Source organism: Metopolophium dirhodum, chromosome 1, assembly GCF_019925205.1.
Source record: "Metopolophium dirhodum isolate CAU chromosome 1, ASM1992520v1, whole genome shotgun sequence".
NCBI classification, from domain to species: Eukaryota; Metazoa; Arthropoda; class Insecta; order Hemiptera; family Aphididae; genus Metopolophium; species Metopolophium dirhodum.
This window is the reverse complement of record NC_083560.1, coordinates 46,251,289-46,268,300: the sequence shown is the minus strand read 5'-3', so window position 1 is coordinate 46,268,300 and position 17,012 is coordinate 46,251,289. Positions and strand designations below refer to the sequence as shown.

The following is a 17,012-nucleotide window of genomic DNA, read 5'->3' as shown; positions in this document are numbered from 1 at the left end:
TATAATATGAAATTAGCGTAATATTGGTAAAAATGCACTAAAAAAATGTAAAAATACCCTAAAACTCTAAAATGTACCAAAAAATCTACTTAAATAACTAAGGGGAAAAAATTGAATTTAAAAATAATTTTAAAAGTGCAAGTTAAAGTATTAATTATATTGGTTATTTGATAATAGATCATTTTTTTACTAACCAAAATATATAAGTCGACCTTTTGTGAGAATTCGTTCTGTTCTCGCTATTTTCTGGCATTACAATATAATTTAAGAATATTTTGCGGGACCGTTGCTGTTCTCCAACCTTCCCAATTCTTCACTTCTAGTGTTTCCAGATCTTTCTTCACCCCTATCTATCCATCACTTTGTTGGTCTTCCTCTGGGTCTTTTTCACGTCATTTATTAGTTTTTCGAATCACGTGGCCGAATCATTGTAGTGGGAATAGTATAGGTATACCTACTTATAATGTTGTCGCTTATATAAAGGTGGACATGATATAATTGCAGGTGCCATGGTGGTGCTGAAATAAATTCAGACACTTTTGTAGGTTAAAATATTAAATAAAAAATGTTCACGTTGCCGCCACTAGTGCTGCGGATTCGTCGTGATATTATATTATATTGATACGATGCGTATTATAACCTACCCATTATATCACATATTGTTATATCTTATGCGTCTCACACGCAGTCTATACGAATATCATAATCGTGTGAAACGGCCGATACGCGATGGTTTTGTTCGAAGTTTTTGTCACACAAATATTATAATATTATAATATCGTCTCGTGTAGTGCGTGTCGCCCTATAATATTATAGATCCATGCACACGTTCAGAACTTAAACAGATGCGCGCGTATATCTCTCCGCGTGGACATCATGTGTGCGTCGTGCATTGCGTGAAACCGCGATATTATTCATTCGACGTTCGACCATATACGTGTTCTGCGGTATATAGGTATATAATATAATATTGTACGCGCGCGTGAATTATACATGTACCAGGGTTGTTTGTTGTAAACACGTATAGGTACGCAGGGCTGTGAATTTAATGCGTTTGCGTGTTTTGTTCTCGCTACGATTCTTTCTGCCATAATATAATAATATCATGATAAAAACAGGAAGAAATTAAATCTGAAGGAAATTCTTTTGAAGTTTAATAATTGTGAATTCAAGCAAATTATAGAAATACGTGGCCACACAGTATTTAATACAACAATAATTCCGATACAAGCATAATTATTTAATATTTTCATATTTTATAATAAAGTTTGTGTCTGTTAGTGACGTTTTTCGAGGTTGTCCCGAATCCCGATAACTATATCGTATATATTTTATGACATTTTACTATTGTAGGTACATACGTACTGGAAAATTCGAAAAAACTACCTTTGACCATATCCACGACCTTTTTTAAAACGTGTATACTGTACATTGTCATAAATTATAATAAACATAATTTTAGTGTCTGAAAATGAACTGAAATTTTTCGGACGTATATGCTCAGTGGTTCGTTAAGCATGCTTACCTCATGTTTTTCTATGATTGAGAATTTTAATTTTTGGAATTTTTCAATGTTGTGCTTAGGATCATATAATATTTACAAATACTTAGATTTTTATACAGTATAATATAATAAATGTCCCGTTACAATACAAACTTCTTTTTTTTCTTTTTCAAATGAGTACTAAACTCTTTTTAATGGTACATTTTTTTTTTTTATGATAGACTCCTTAAATTATATAAAAATATCTTAAGTATTTGGAAGTATGCCATTAACGAGCACCATAAAACCTGTATAGAGAGGCCATAGACATCGGCATGAGTTGGACGACTTTCTTATTTTCATTTTCTTCGGATAGGCGTTTTCCGACGAATTGCGCTCGTCATCGCAAAACCACCCGGCAAAACGTAAACCTACATGTACATAGATTTTACCATCGTATTTCGCTCTGCTTTGGTATTCCGACACCGTCGTTGTAGGTCGCCTCTCAGCACATCCGTACACTTGATGACTATATATATCCCTCGAACCATGCAACCATACATGTATAATACATATAAGTACTCGTGATTAGAGGGACGCGGGCAAAAATGTATGTTAGGTCCTGTGTAATTAACATATACCTAAATACGGTATACGGGGTGATTTTCTCATCGGCTATCGCACACCGCTCGGTATATACCGGTTATTACGCGACGCGCATAATCTGACCCAATTGTAGATGGTTCCGGTTTACGCTCAAACTCGGGGGGTTTATACCAGTAGTTTTACAAATAATGAAAAAATATCCGGATTTTTGCGATATAAGACACACTCCGTAAAGTAATACCTGTATATATTTCATAAATCGTATAATGATTACGGTCGATATGTGGCGACGATGAGTTTTAATATCATTATTTTTTTTTCCGTATAATTTAATACATATTATTATACGTCGACGTGACTACGAAGCGATGACAATTTTTTCGAGTTACCGCGCTCACACGTCTCCCCGGAAAAGACCCACCGTATAGTAATAATAATAATATATATTCATGAAACCGTGACATTTCCCAGTCACCGTCGCAGTACAATTACCGGACATACTGCCATAACAATATTGAGGCGATATCGAGCATATTATAGTATATAATATTATTAATAGGTTTTTGTTTTATCGACACGGCAGACTACAATAATATATACAGAGTGATTCACCAACCATGATGCCCTCGCACTTCTCTTTTATTATACCTACTTGATCCAATTATTCTGATTCTGATATTTAGAAATCTTCAATATGCTTACATGAACTAGCTACATTATTTTCAACTACTCAAAAACTTATTATTACAAAATCACCATTTTTTTTTTTTAAAGTGGCTAATAGTATAAAGATGTTGATAATCTAAAATGGAAATTTAACGAGAATTTTCTGAATAATTTAAATTTATGTGGTACCTATACTAAGGAAAATATAGTACTTAATAACGGTTTTACATAAAACATAATATTATATATAACGTAACATAAACTTAGTGTTATTGATTATAATTACTAGTATTTATAATCAATGGTGGTTTTATTTAGTCTAATACCTACTAATAGATATACTTTGACAATTTTTACAAATTACACATGTAATTTTACTAGCGACTAGTTTTAATAAATAATTTTTAAGTTGTCATAGTCCCTATAAGTACTTATGTAATATAATCATAGGCTTGTATCTGCAGTTAGTATAAATACATTTTAATATCTAATTAAAAAAAAAAACTATTCGTACGAATATTACTTTAGTTCGGAAGCATATTGAGTGAAACATTTGGCAGTAATCTGTATAATACTATAATACATATTATATACCCGCAAAATAATTATTATTCTGGAAACATCATAGGTTTTTTTCCATGTTTTCCAGATTTCTGATGCCTTTAACCAATGAGGTTGAATAATTTCGTTATATGCTGTAATCCGACCGGCTAGTCGTGTTCGTAAATTGTGAAAATTGTGGAAAGAGGTAACATTTCGTATAGGCGAAAAATTTAGAACCGCGTAGCACCGCGATTCTGAATCGTTTTTGACAGAGACCGTAGGTAAACAGTTGATTTTTTTAAAATTTCGATGGAATCGAACAGTTCCGGAGGAAAGTCCATGACCATCTTATACCCACAGCGCATAGGTATTATACGCTTACGAGGCTATACGTCCTACACGTGTACATGTGTACTGTGTAGTATAATACTAATTTATAGACTTCGTCGTTCAGCGTGATCCAATTAACTATTAAGCTCGACAAACGACCGGCCGAAACTTACGCGACGTCGCACATATTCTTTAAGTGGACTCTTGCAGTTTTGAAATAAACGATTATTTTACTAACCTGGGTTATGTTGTTGTATCTATGTAATTTATAACACCAGAATACAATTATATTGTTTATTATATATTGTGGTTGAAAAGTTTTTTTTTTTAAAAAAGCATTATAATATTTATAAAAACATTTAGAAGAACGGAGTAAAATGGCAAGGAATAATATAATAATACCCCTCAAACGTTGTGGTCCACTATACGCACCACTTATTTAAAAAAAAAAACGATATAGGTACCTCCCTCATTATTTGATATAATTATCACGTATGCGTTAACATTTTAGAAAAGCATCCGGTTTTGAAAAAAAAAAAAAGATTTTCTCAAACTTATATCAGCTTAAACAATTGTTTCCACAAAATCGGCAAAGTTTTCTTGGAAAATTAGTGTAGCCGCGGTCAGACAGAACACTCCAATATACGACTTAATAAGGTGTATAGTGACAGTGAATGAACGACTGAACGACATATTGTTATAGACCTGTCAAAACCAACGTCGTGGACACTCGACAATTACGTGCCATAAACCTTCTCGGCGTGTACAGTGTTTAATTTAGAAAGTCAATAACCCTTTTTATTTAAAAAAAAAATAAATTGTAATCGGTTTTCTTCAATCATTTTTTTTGCAAATCACGGTACAAGGGAGCGGCCATTAAGCCATATATCACGGCATTGAAATATTTTCACTATACATCGTGGACTAGGGTTACTGACTTTCCAATAATTATTAATTAACATACACAAAACTGTAAATATATTATAACAAATGGTTTTTCATGCGCACATATAAGCTCAATTAGTTTTGTCTGAATGAGCGTATACCTTTATAAAAATATATTTAAAATGATGAGGGGAGCGATGAAATTATAAAGTGGCAGCACAAGCGAAAAATTTGAAATCTCCCTTCGGAAACAAAGGGGCGGGAGACTATAGCGAAAAATAGCCTAGAATTTGTCTAAATGACAGCTATTAAAATTTTTTTTGAAATCATACAATTTTCTGACGCTATTGCCAAATTTGAAACCTTCTCGGAACTCAGAGACGACGGGTGTCCTGCAGATAACATCAGGCGTATGAATACAAAATGTTTTTTTTGCATTTTCTGCACGGTGCAAGTGCACCAGCAAACGTGTCACCGCATAATGGTATGTCTGTTTATGTCGATTCGAAAAATTTAAAGACCTTATTGCTCAATCTGGCTCAATCTAAAAACGACCCTACAACATAATCTATAGTAAATTCCTATGAAACTATTGTGCAGGATGTAGCGTTTTAGTATATATATTTTAGATTTTTTTCTAAAAATATTAGGTTCTTTTTATTGGTGAGTACTAGCACATTATAATTATAACGTTTCGTTGCCAACTTGACGGACATTGCAAAATATTACAACGACGTTGCGCGGCATCGCGGACACTCGACGATTACGACGGATGGCCAATAATATAGGTAGGTAGGTAGGTACCACCTGTTCGGCGTGTATACCTCAACCTATAATAATAATATATATATATATATATATAATATAATACAATCTAAATAATAGTAATAATATATTGCAAATGTGTTTTAAATCATTGCCCGCAGGCGTTTTTCGTGACGACTCGTATACCATCTATATACGTGTATAGTGTTGCATGCGTGTGTATTAAAAATGCGCGAGTCTGAGACCTCATCATCGTGTCGGTCGCGCTCCGCGGGAAACCGGAGCGGTTTCTCGCCAGTGCTGGTTTTACGCTTCACATTTTTTTTTTTTTTTGTATCAAATCCACATTTTAATTACTCGTTTTTAATTACGCGACGCCGAATCCGTGTGCGGTACACGTCCGCGACCTCTGCAACATAATAATAATAATAACACGTATAATACATACATATATATATATAAATATATAATAATAATATGTAGGAGGGAAATAAAAAGAATTTAATTATCAACGTTTCGACGCTTATATTATATACATATATATATATATATATATAATTTTATTATGGCCATACGACGTATACGAATAACAATATGAAGTCATCATCGTGATCGACAACATTTTTTGGAAAAAAAACCAATCAATGCATCTCGAATTTTCAGATTTATTACACCAGCTCCGTCATGAATACAGTATTTATCTTTGTCCAACGATATATAACTGTCGCAAATAATTTCGTTAACAGGTGATCGCCGCGGTTGTGCGGTGACGGCAAAAAATATTATTTCTTTATATCGTGAAAGTTGAGTCTGATGATATAATAGATATCATAATAAACCATAGCGTAACACATACATGAAGTTACCCCCCCCCCTCGACTTAATGTGGAAAACATCAAAATGATTGCAAACAATTATTGTAAATAGTTCTCTAAATTCGCCCACCTTGGCTGTCAAGTCAATAATATAATGACGTAATTTTAAACAATTAGAATTATTGATAATTAATTTATACAATTCTATGCGTTAAGTCGGGGGGAGGAGGCAACTTTATGTGCGTCATAGTATAGTAATACGTGGATCAGACAGGTGTGAACGTGATTTTTGAATAGCGTCGTGGATGATGATCCTCGTCACCCAATAGGTACTAATATCAAAAATCTATCAGCTTTAGCAATGCTCATCCATATATTATATTGCGTAGTCGTTAAAAAATTATTTTTGAAAGTTTTCCGATTATTCGTATTTGTACCAGCACTTGCAGTCACACCGCAGTGTAAGGCTGCAGCACCGCAGTATATAGTACCTTGTCCTCATTTATGACGTTGGTGCTTCGGTTTTTATTAAAACTTTCGGAATGAGGTTGTTTTATTAACTGCGTCTCGTTCACGTATATATTATATTTCTATTCAATTTTACCTGAATAGCCTGAGTACTTGAATACTTACTATTTATTCAAAAAACTTACTTTTGATAATATTATAATATTGCTTTATATTATATAGTTTTAAAAAAATCGAATATTATATTACTATATTGAGAACAATATTTAAAATTAAAATCACCCAACAAATGTTTTGAAGCATAACAATATTATATTATTATATTTAATGCTCTTTCAAAAAATATTTACAAAAAAATCAAAGAAAAATGAACAATGCGTATTTTTAATAATTTCACCTGTCTTAAAATATTTAAAAACGCGATGAGTAACAATAGTTATGAGAGTTGCATGTACCTCGAAAAAAGACACTTAGCGCCTAGTTTTTCGTATTTCTATTATTATAAATATCAGTTTTCCCGAAGAAAAAATTTAATATCTCGTTGTTAAATGGCCCTAGCAGTTCTTGTGCGCTCGAAACTGTCAGTTATCACTATTCACGTTTTATGCACTATGTCACTTAGCCCCATTTCCCCCATTTAAATATTACCGATTGATATATATATATATATATATATATAATATACAAGTCCCTACAGGCTTAAGTTTTACACCATAAAATATACCTCTATCATATACGGCTCCAAAATTAATTTATATTGTATTTTTTTCACGCAGATAAACCTCAGTTCAAAAATCGACCGAAAAACATCCAAGCGGATAATGGAAGTTATGTGACGATCATGTGTGACGTGGATAGCAATCCGCCACCGACCATCGAGTGGACGTACGAGAAAACAAAAAGAGTGAGTGTTAAATTATTTAGCTCCTAAACTATTATTATTTTGGATATGGCACGTGGCCATTACACCTGTTGGCCCTCGGGTAGTATTTGTCAATTAGACTAATTGTTTTGGAAAGTTTTAATCACTGCGCATGATGGTGAATATTTTGTTTATAATTTAAATTATTTTTTAATCACTCTTACAGCATATCAGTCAAAATCAAATCCGGATTAAGGGTGGTAAGGGTCGCTCTCAGACGTAACGTTCGTCGACCTACAACACATCATATTTTAGAACAAAAAGCATTAATCATTTGTATATAATTATTATTTTAAAATGCCTACTGAACCCCATATAAACATAGTTATTTTAGAACTTGGAATAAACTCATTCATCGTTAAAAGTTAAAAATGTGTGAGCAAAAATGAATTAACTTCATATTTGTTTGCATCAACTTAATTCGAATTATGTTTGTATTTAATAAATGAAACTTAAAACTTTTTTTGGAAGTTGATTTGATTTTAAAATAACAAATCACCGCAATAACTTCTAAATTATAATTTATAATGATTAAATAATTTGAAATATAAACTGTGTCTTATTATATAAATAATATAATATGTTGCTAACTTATTTAATACGATATTAAATTTATATAGAATCATTAATACGAGCTAAAACTATAGGAAGTTATTGTAAAAATTAAAAAAAATAACTTATAAATGCATTTATTTATGAACTTAAACAAAACAAGTTCATGAACTTTATTAGTTCGATGTTATATTATATTATTGTTGTATATTTTGTGCTACAACTACTTTATTAGTTCATATTTCAAATGAACTTTCCGAGTTCTGCGATATGATGGTATTTATACATTTGTCTCGTCTTCCCATAAAAATACATCTCCACCGTGTTTCACACTCGTAACCTTATATCATATATTATATTAGCTGTCCCACCCGACGTTTCCCGGGCCAAAGATTTGTATTTTTAATAAATATATTTGTAAAAAAATGTTCATGCCATATTTTTTCTAATAATTATAACAGTAATATATATATAATATGCAACCGTTTAGATAAACAGAAACAATTTTCTTTTTTCGTGTCTGTGTCCTTTAAAAATTCTTAAATTTGCAACAAAAAAGGTCCACGTGTCGAGATAACAACTATCCTATCCCTCAAGTTGGACCAAGCAAATGGGACAATCGCCAAATTCCGTTAAAATAGGTTTAGTAAATTCGGAGATTACCACGTGATCGAATATCGTGACACGAGATTTATTTGGTATATGATGATAGGTATAGGCATATTAAATAGTGTAAAATAATATTAAAATGTACTTACAACGTCCGTGGTTTGGCTGCAGGTGGTGAGCGTGACCAGCAACTTGACGGTGCAGGTGACGAATTTAACCGTCGGCCGATACCACTGCAAGGCCACCACGTCAAGGTTTGGCGATGTGAACGCCGAGGCTACCGTGTCCATGAGGGGCAAGCCGGTCATCAACAGCCCTCAGGTCCAGTACGGCTCTCTGTCTGAAACGGTCAGACTAGAGTGCATCGCCACGTCCGTTCCCGTCGCCGACCGGATAGTTTGGACTTACCACAGTGTTATCATTGGCACTAAGAACGATCAGAACTATTATTCGGTGAGTACCTACCTCAATTAATAGTAAGACATGATCGAATGTTATAACATACGCGAATCGCGTAAGTAAAAAATATTATTTATGCAACCCAATAGGTTCGTACCTATAACAATATTACAAGTTATGTGATGAGAAAAAATTACAAAACGTTATGCATAAAGCCAGTAGGTACATATATGGCCGTAGACAGGAATTTAATATTTCATTTTGAATTTGAGGGCTCAAATACATCTTATATCTTGTATCTGACTTAAGGTGTGACTTTAAATACTGAAAATATAATTTTTCTTATATTTTAAAACGGCCTGAAAATTATTTTCATTATGAGTTGAGGCTAAAAAATAAAAATAAAGTAACGCACTATACAGTCATACAAATTGTATTTTGATAAAATTATCAACTTACTTTTAAAATTAAATGTACTACAAAAATCATTAGCTGCCTCTGACAGGAATTTCTTGGTCTCCACGTGGTAAAATGCATTCTATAATTTATTGGAATCAATTTTTCTCTACTTCGTTCTATTAATTTTATCCAAATATTAAAGACATGTGAAAAGCTAAAATAAATAATACTCATTTATAATATTATACAAAAAAATAAAAAATATTTTAAAATATGTTAGTAGGTTTAAATGTTTGTAAATACACTTTAAATACTTCAAGTGTAAAACAACTTTAATACTTTCCATGTTGTTTGAATACCCTAACCACCCCACCGCGTCTATGGCCCTGCATAAAGCATAGGTGTATACTTACGGTTATAATATTATTACAAATACGAGTGTCCTCGCTCGAATTCTGTTGCATTTGCGTAAGAAATGTTATTTACTTTTATTATTATTATTGGCTTGTTATATTTATTGCTAGATAGATGGGTTATAAATCTATCTCGCGACTGTATAATATTTTATGAACAAAATGTCAAACGTTTTTAATGCATATTAATATGCAACATTAAAAAAAAAATTTAAGCACGTATAATACCACATAATTGTTAGTAGGATAATCTCTTTTAAAACATAATGTAGTACAAAAATGTTTTGATTTTTCAATAAATGTTCGTAATCATGCAACAATCCACAATTGCAGGCACGGGACCACCTACGCAATATTTTGAATTGTCATTTAAATAAGTTTTAATTTTTTTGTGTAGCTACCTTCGCCTTTAAAGTAGAAAAATATATCTAAGTACCTATAACTGTTTTCATCGTACACGTTTTCAAATATTTTCAATAATAGAATAAAGACTTAGCTACTTAACTACAAAAGTTCGCTTCCATTTTTGTAATTGTATACGATTTATTGTGAAAGAAAAAAAGTTTTTAATTTTATCTGTCCCGTGGAATTTCTTAGTATATTAAAAGTGCAGTAGTATCAATAATCGGTTGTTTACATTACATTTCCACAAATCAGCTTAAGATGATTACACAGATCGATTTTCAATGTTAATCGCTCTCGGTACAAGAGTTTTTGGCTTTCTATTACATTGCTGTTGTTTATTTATGTTTGTTTGGTGCCCCTTTTATTATTTTCCCGGTCGATCACTAGTACTAAGACCGTGACCCTAAAATGTAAGTGTAGAATGCAGATAAAGGATTTCGACAACTATTAAAATACCACTATTATACCAGATGACGGTTATAATTTTCGATATTTGTCTAAATAATTAATTTTCTTACTGTTATTAATTATCGTCAGAAATTCAACGAACACGCTAAGATAGATATATATTTGCAGATTGGCTCCAGAGTGATTGTTTTAAATGTAAAACACCTATTTTGTCAAATACTATATTGTTGTTTGAAATTTTTTTATTTAGATGATTCAAAATCATTACAGAACATTAAAAAAAAATTCAATTGTATTGTTATAATTTCCTATGTTTTTACTTTTTTAAATGACAGTATGAATTTTTAATTTAATATTCCTATGCAGAAAATGTTTTCTAAAATTCCGATCCTTACATAAAAATTGAAATTCAAAAGAATAGTTAATTAGTAATAATTATTTAAAATGTTGATTAGTCGAATAATGGATCAACATTTTGCATGTGTGAGGTGACATTAAGTAAGCCATTTCACTCAGCCTATCTAAAATGTAATCAGTTAACATTTAAAACTATTTAGTAATCTTTCGAGATTCCATTTTTATATGTTTAAATTTTCGATAAAATATTTGGCTTCGAAATGAGAAATGAAAAATGTTCCTTTTATGCTGTCATTAAATGCAATTAAAAAGAGTTAAGACTATGACAAAAAGTAAAAATATTTTTTCTTTTTCAAAAATGTTGTAAAATGTAAAGTAATGATTTTGAATTATGTCAAAAAAATAATTTCAAAAACTTACCGAGTACCTACATTAGAGTGTTTTACCTTTAAAATAATCTCCTTATATATTATTATATACAGTGTTCGTCATGCGAAATCCACTTAGAAGATCGTCCCTAATATTGTTTGAGTATCGAACCGAAAATCTGCAATTTGAACGCCGAAATATAAGAAATGATAAGTACCTTAACGCCCAAAAAGCACACTGTACTCTGCATGAGGCCTTAGGTCGAACCGTTTGTTGAGATCACTGATGGTGTGATATATTATTATTTATTATATATACTGCACGTTTGGTATGAAAAAAACAAGGGAAAAGGCCATTTGCAAGACGAAACGTTCGAATAACCACGCCGGAGCGTTATATGAATTTGAAATTCGCATATGATCGTAAAATGGAAAAAAAAAATACATAAAAACTCGGTTTGACTAAAACGAAGAAATACGCGGTTTTTTAGTGTTATCGAAGTGTACGTTTTTTTTTTTTTTTTGTTCCGGAATGATGCAGAAAAAGCCCATACACACATTAATCCAAGTGTCTATATACATTTAATGTGTATATGTATGTATAGACCCTAGAGTGATGTCGGTGCATACATACGTAGTGTAATAAACGGCTAACTGGTTATACTATATCTAAGTCATAACTCATAAATACCTGTTAGGTAGGTATCCACACAGGTAATTATCTGGGCTGATTTTTGTATAATATACAGAAGTTTGTATCACCGCAGTAGTTATCCCTACCTAACCTTCTCAAGTAGTACACTAAAATCTCAAGATCTTGAAATATTATAATATATTGTGGTCTTTAACAGTATCTACTTGTATTATTATGTTCATAAATTCAAAAAATCAGAATTCGAATAAATACATGGGAAAAAAATGGTTGGTGAACATAGTGCTCGACGAATCGCTCTGTATAATAGGCGCCCAAAATATATTATGGGTATGGCACTCACCGCGGCTGTCAACACACGGCGAATTATTATAATAATGGTTTCACGTTTAAACGCCAGCAAACCACGTGCTTTTGCGTGGGCGTTGTTTTCGTCGTTTTTGACGTTGCTCTTACGATATCGACGACGAAATGAACATTATTGTAATAATAAAACGCTTCAAAGGACCGATTGTATAATGACATGTTACTTTGTTGTTGTTGCTCTTGTTGTTATTATACGACGAAATAACAACGATTGCTTTATTATAATATAAATCATAATAATAATGCGCACAATCAGTCAGCGGATGTCGTGCATGTATAATGTATAATATAATATTATTATTGTGATGTATATATTATTATTATGAGTGATGTAATAATTGTCGAGGGACGGAACGGGACGCCAATTATCCGAATTCCACGCCCTCTCCTGCAGGAGCAGACGGCGTTAGGTCTGCATAATACGACCAACCGCTTTCATCTATTATAATTTTATAAATATATAATATATAAACTGCAGTGTTCAAACATTGTATTTGTGTTTAAACATAATAAAAACTATAATAATAATAATAATAATAATAATACTGATTTGGTAAGTTGTTCATATGAAATTCGAGTGAGAATAACAATGTCGAATTATTATTATTATTATTATTATGTAACACGCGGTAAGTGGTAATATAATATCGGGGCGAATAGTAAGTCAACTGCTATTATAGGCACCTAATTACTTATATTTTAACCGTGAAATTCACCACACCGCTATTCTACTGAAAAGTCTTTCGACCGTAAAAATCGTTTAAGTAAAAAATTTGTACACGATAATTTATTTAGTGATTAATATCCTTTATTCTTATTGTTTCGTTATTACATGATAATTATATTATGGTAGATACCTACACGTTGAAATGAAATAATTCTACTCCAAAAGCAAAGCTTGTGAAGGAGACGATTCTTCAATAGATTTAAACTAACATAAAAAGTATAATTATACGCGATACTAGATAAAAATAACAAATAGGTACAATTAAAATAAATAATAATAATAATAAAAATAATAAACGGTCTTAAGAATAATAACAATAACAAATAACATTACATTATCACCTACAACATAATATTTTATAATTAGTTCATATAGGTATTATTATTATCGCGCTTATTACCTAGCTGCCAGCTAGTATATTATACTTATGTTCATAGTTCATATTATTTTATAATATTTATTACAATTATTCTTTAAGTTATGGATCTGATCTTATGCTAAATATTATGATGTTCGTATAAAGCTGAGAATATTTATTATATTTTATTTAAAAAAATTAATATGCATAATATGCAAAACAATATGCAAAATGCTTAAAAACGTTCAAAATTAAATTTTATAGCCGAGATTATTTTGTATAACTTAGATATCAGTAGGTATACGAGTATTGTATTATTTATTGTACCCCACAAACAATAAATTTTAATACCCTTATTACCTTTATTGCGATTTAGTGTAGGTGTACTTAATACCTAATAAATTATCCTCTAAAATACTAGACGTAGATTTGGTAATCGACACTGGCTGATGAGTAATATACCTAACTATATCGTAATTCCATAAAATCTATGATGAACGCACACAGAAAAATAATAGTTAAGCTCAAGCATAATCCTTAAATAAAACAAAAAATGTTGTTCTGATACACGATGAATTAGAGTTTAAAACGGGAGGGCAAAAAAATATTCTTGTCCTACTGAATTTGTTTGGGAGAACTGCTCACCCCTCCCCCCCTCCCCACTCGCTGACCCCCACCAACAGATTACGTCTATGTATATACGCGTTAAACTAAATGTATGTACGATATGGCAATGGATGTAAAGTAAAAAAAAATATATATATATAAATAAAATCACGTTTCGACGACCGTATACTCTATATATATATATATATAAGCGTATTATAATATGTATTACGCACATGCAGTAGTTATCCTTTGACGTCGCCTTTGGAGTCTCCCGTGTCTTAAACGTGCGTGAAAATAACTAGGTACCGTCTAAAATTACTATCGTCACAGCCGGAACCATGTACGACGATAATCATCGTAATAATAATAATAATAATAATAAAAACGCATACCAAAAACGAGATCGACCGTCGGCGTGTAAATCATTTGTACGCGAATGTGTACAGGATGTAACAGAAGACCTGACAAATGAAATAACTTTCGTTCTAATCAAATATTTTTTTATTTATTTTTTTTCCATGTAAATTATTGACTGGTGCGCTTCACCTGTATAATTACCTACACATTTTTTATTTTTAATAAATTTAAAATCTGACTTAAATATTTTTTGAAAACTTCAAAACTTCTTATAAACTTTGGTTTTTAGAAAACTTTTCATTGTAAAAACATAATATTTTATCTAAGTCAAGTGGTTTATTTTTTATGTTTTTAAAATGTTTAATTTTTTTGAAGTAAGCATCATCATAAATTTAAAAAGTAATACATTTTAAAAACATAATATTAAGATAAGTAGGTATACCTATTTAAAAATTCTCATAAAATATTTAAAAAAAGTTTATAATTTTTTAATTAAATTATTAAAATGTTTTTTCACAATTGGGTCAACTTTACACAAAAACTATGAGATTTCAAAAAGTTATATAAATAAACCACGTGACTTGGATAAATATTTTTAAAATAAACATTTTTCTAAAAACCAGATATTTTGCAAATTGGCTATTTTGAATTTTTCAAAAAAATATATACCAGATTTAACATTTTTATTTTCAGTATTTAAAATAAAAATAAAAATTTTATAGGTACTACACGTGTAGTGCAAGCGACTGCAAAAACGTTATTTAATTTTCCATGTCTTCGTGTTATACCCTGTATACCTATTATATTATGTTTGTGTATTTAATGCGCTTTCCTATACATATATATATACATAATAAACAGTATACGGCACATATTTTCGTCTGCGCGTTTTGAACGGATTCCAAATTCAAATATAATAACGTACACGCAAGGAGTATTTATGAGAACAGACTACAGAACCTATATCATGTTATACATATAGTTTTGCCCACCGTGTGTGTCTCGCCAGCGTTTCATCTGGAAATCACGGAAATCCCACCGTGTGTGCCTATATAGGGTCAAGATTTTGATAGGCAGTCACTAGGCATATATTTATTTATTTTTTTTTTTTCGGTCCCGTACAATAGTTTCTCTACGAGCGCGAATAAAATATAACAAAAATGTGAAATCAACTTGATTATTATCACTTATTATCCTATCGTGTCTTTTCGATTCGTCTAGCGTTTTTGCCGAGTCAGTCCTATTTTTATCAAACTACCTATATGATGTACGTAGGAGCTGCAGTGGTGTGTAAATATATTTATATATATATATGAAAAATGAACTTCAAAATTGTTATAGTTGTTACAGCGATAAATTGAATTGTATGCCTCTAACATATGATTATTTTATTGGAAAGAATTGAAATTGAATTTGATAAACTAGGATTTTTCCACAGTAGAACGCATGTTTTCAAAAAAACTTACAATTTTACCCACTATAAAACCGAGTTACTCACTATATATCATAACTATCCTCTTTCTAGTTTCTATTAATCAGGGCTTGAAACCGATTGAAAAAATTTCGATTTTGGTTTCGATTTTGGATACCGGTTTCTAATTTTTTCGATTTCGGTTTCAATTTTTCAATACCGGTATTACGAAATTTCGGTTTCGGTTTCGATTTTGGATACCGGTTTCTAATTTTTCGATTTCGGTTTCAATTTTTCAATACCGGTATTACGAAATTTCGGTTTCGGTTTCAACTTTCCAATACCGGTATTAGGAAATTTCGGTTTCGGTTTCAATTTTTCAATATCGATATTAGGAAATTTTGGTTTTGATTTAGGTTTTGTATGCTGGTTTCTACATTTTTAAAAACGGATTTAAAGCAGACTTTAAGTTATAATTATAAATAGTTTTATTATACTTAAATAGTTAAATACTTAATATGATTTTTTAATTTTTGATAAAAATAAGAGCAATATTTCAATAGGAGTGATTTTGTAAAATAGGTTTTATACATCCTTCAACAGTACATATTTTGGACTCATTTGTTTCATTATTAAAAGTGAAAAATAAACGGCCAACAGGATTGGTATTCTTTTTACCCATGATTTCTTATGTAATTAATGAAACAACCTGATGTAGGTAAATAAATCATTTAGTAAAAATAAAATTGAAAAAGTTTTTGTCGCGGATGGACTCGTAATTATAAAGTTGCAAGTTGTACATAAAAAAAGTAAACCGATAAGGAACTACACTATAATGAACGACTAACACGCTGACTGCACTACTGCAAACACAGTACGAAAATTTCAAAATATTCTATATCGAAATATATATTATATAGGTACACTATACAGTGTATGGGCACTAGGGAAAAATTAAAAATACCGTAACTTTAATAACTAAATAATTCTTAAACAATATTATATATTTTAAATTTATTTTTATATTAGTGTTATTATTATTGTCTCTGCTCCCCACGGCCTACAGACTGCAGTAGCGGTGATGGTCGTACGATCACTCACACAAATTAAAACCTGTGCTATTTTCAGTTTTTCCTGGT

General features: G+C 31.0%; 1 protein-coding gene across 1 annotated transcript in view; it reads left to right on the top strand.

Annotated features, from left to right (window-relative positions):
• Positions 1–17,012, top strand: part of LOC132934433 (irregular chiasm C-roughest protein) — a 244,080-nt gene that overhangs the window by 168,021 nt on the left and 59,047 nt on the right. Inside the window, exons 6-7 of the mRNA XM_061000733.1 lie at positions 7,338–7,465; positions 8,816–9,097. Of these exons, the coding sequence (XP_060856716.1) occupies positions 7,338–7,465; positions 8,816–9,097 (410 nt within the window). The remainder of the gene's footprint in view (positions 1–7,337; positions 7,466–8,815; positions 9,098–17,012) is intronic.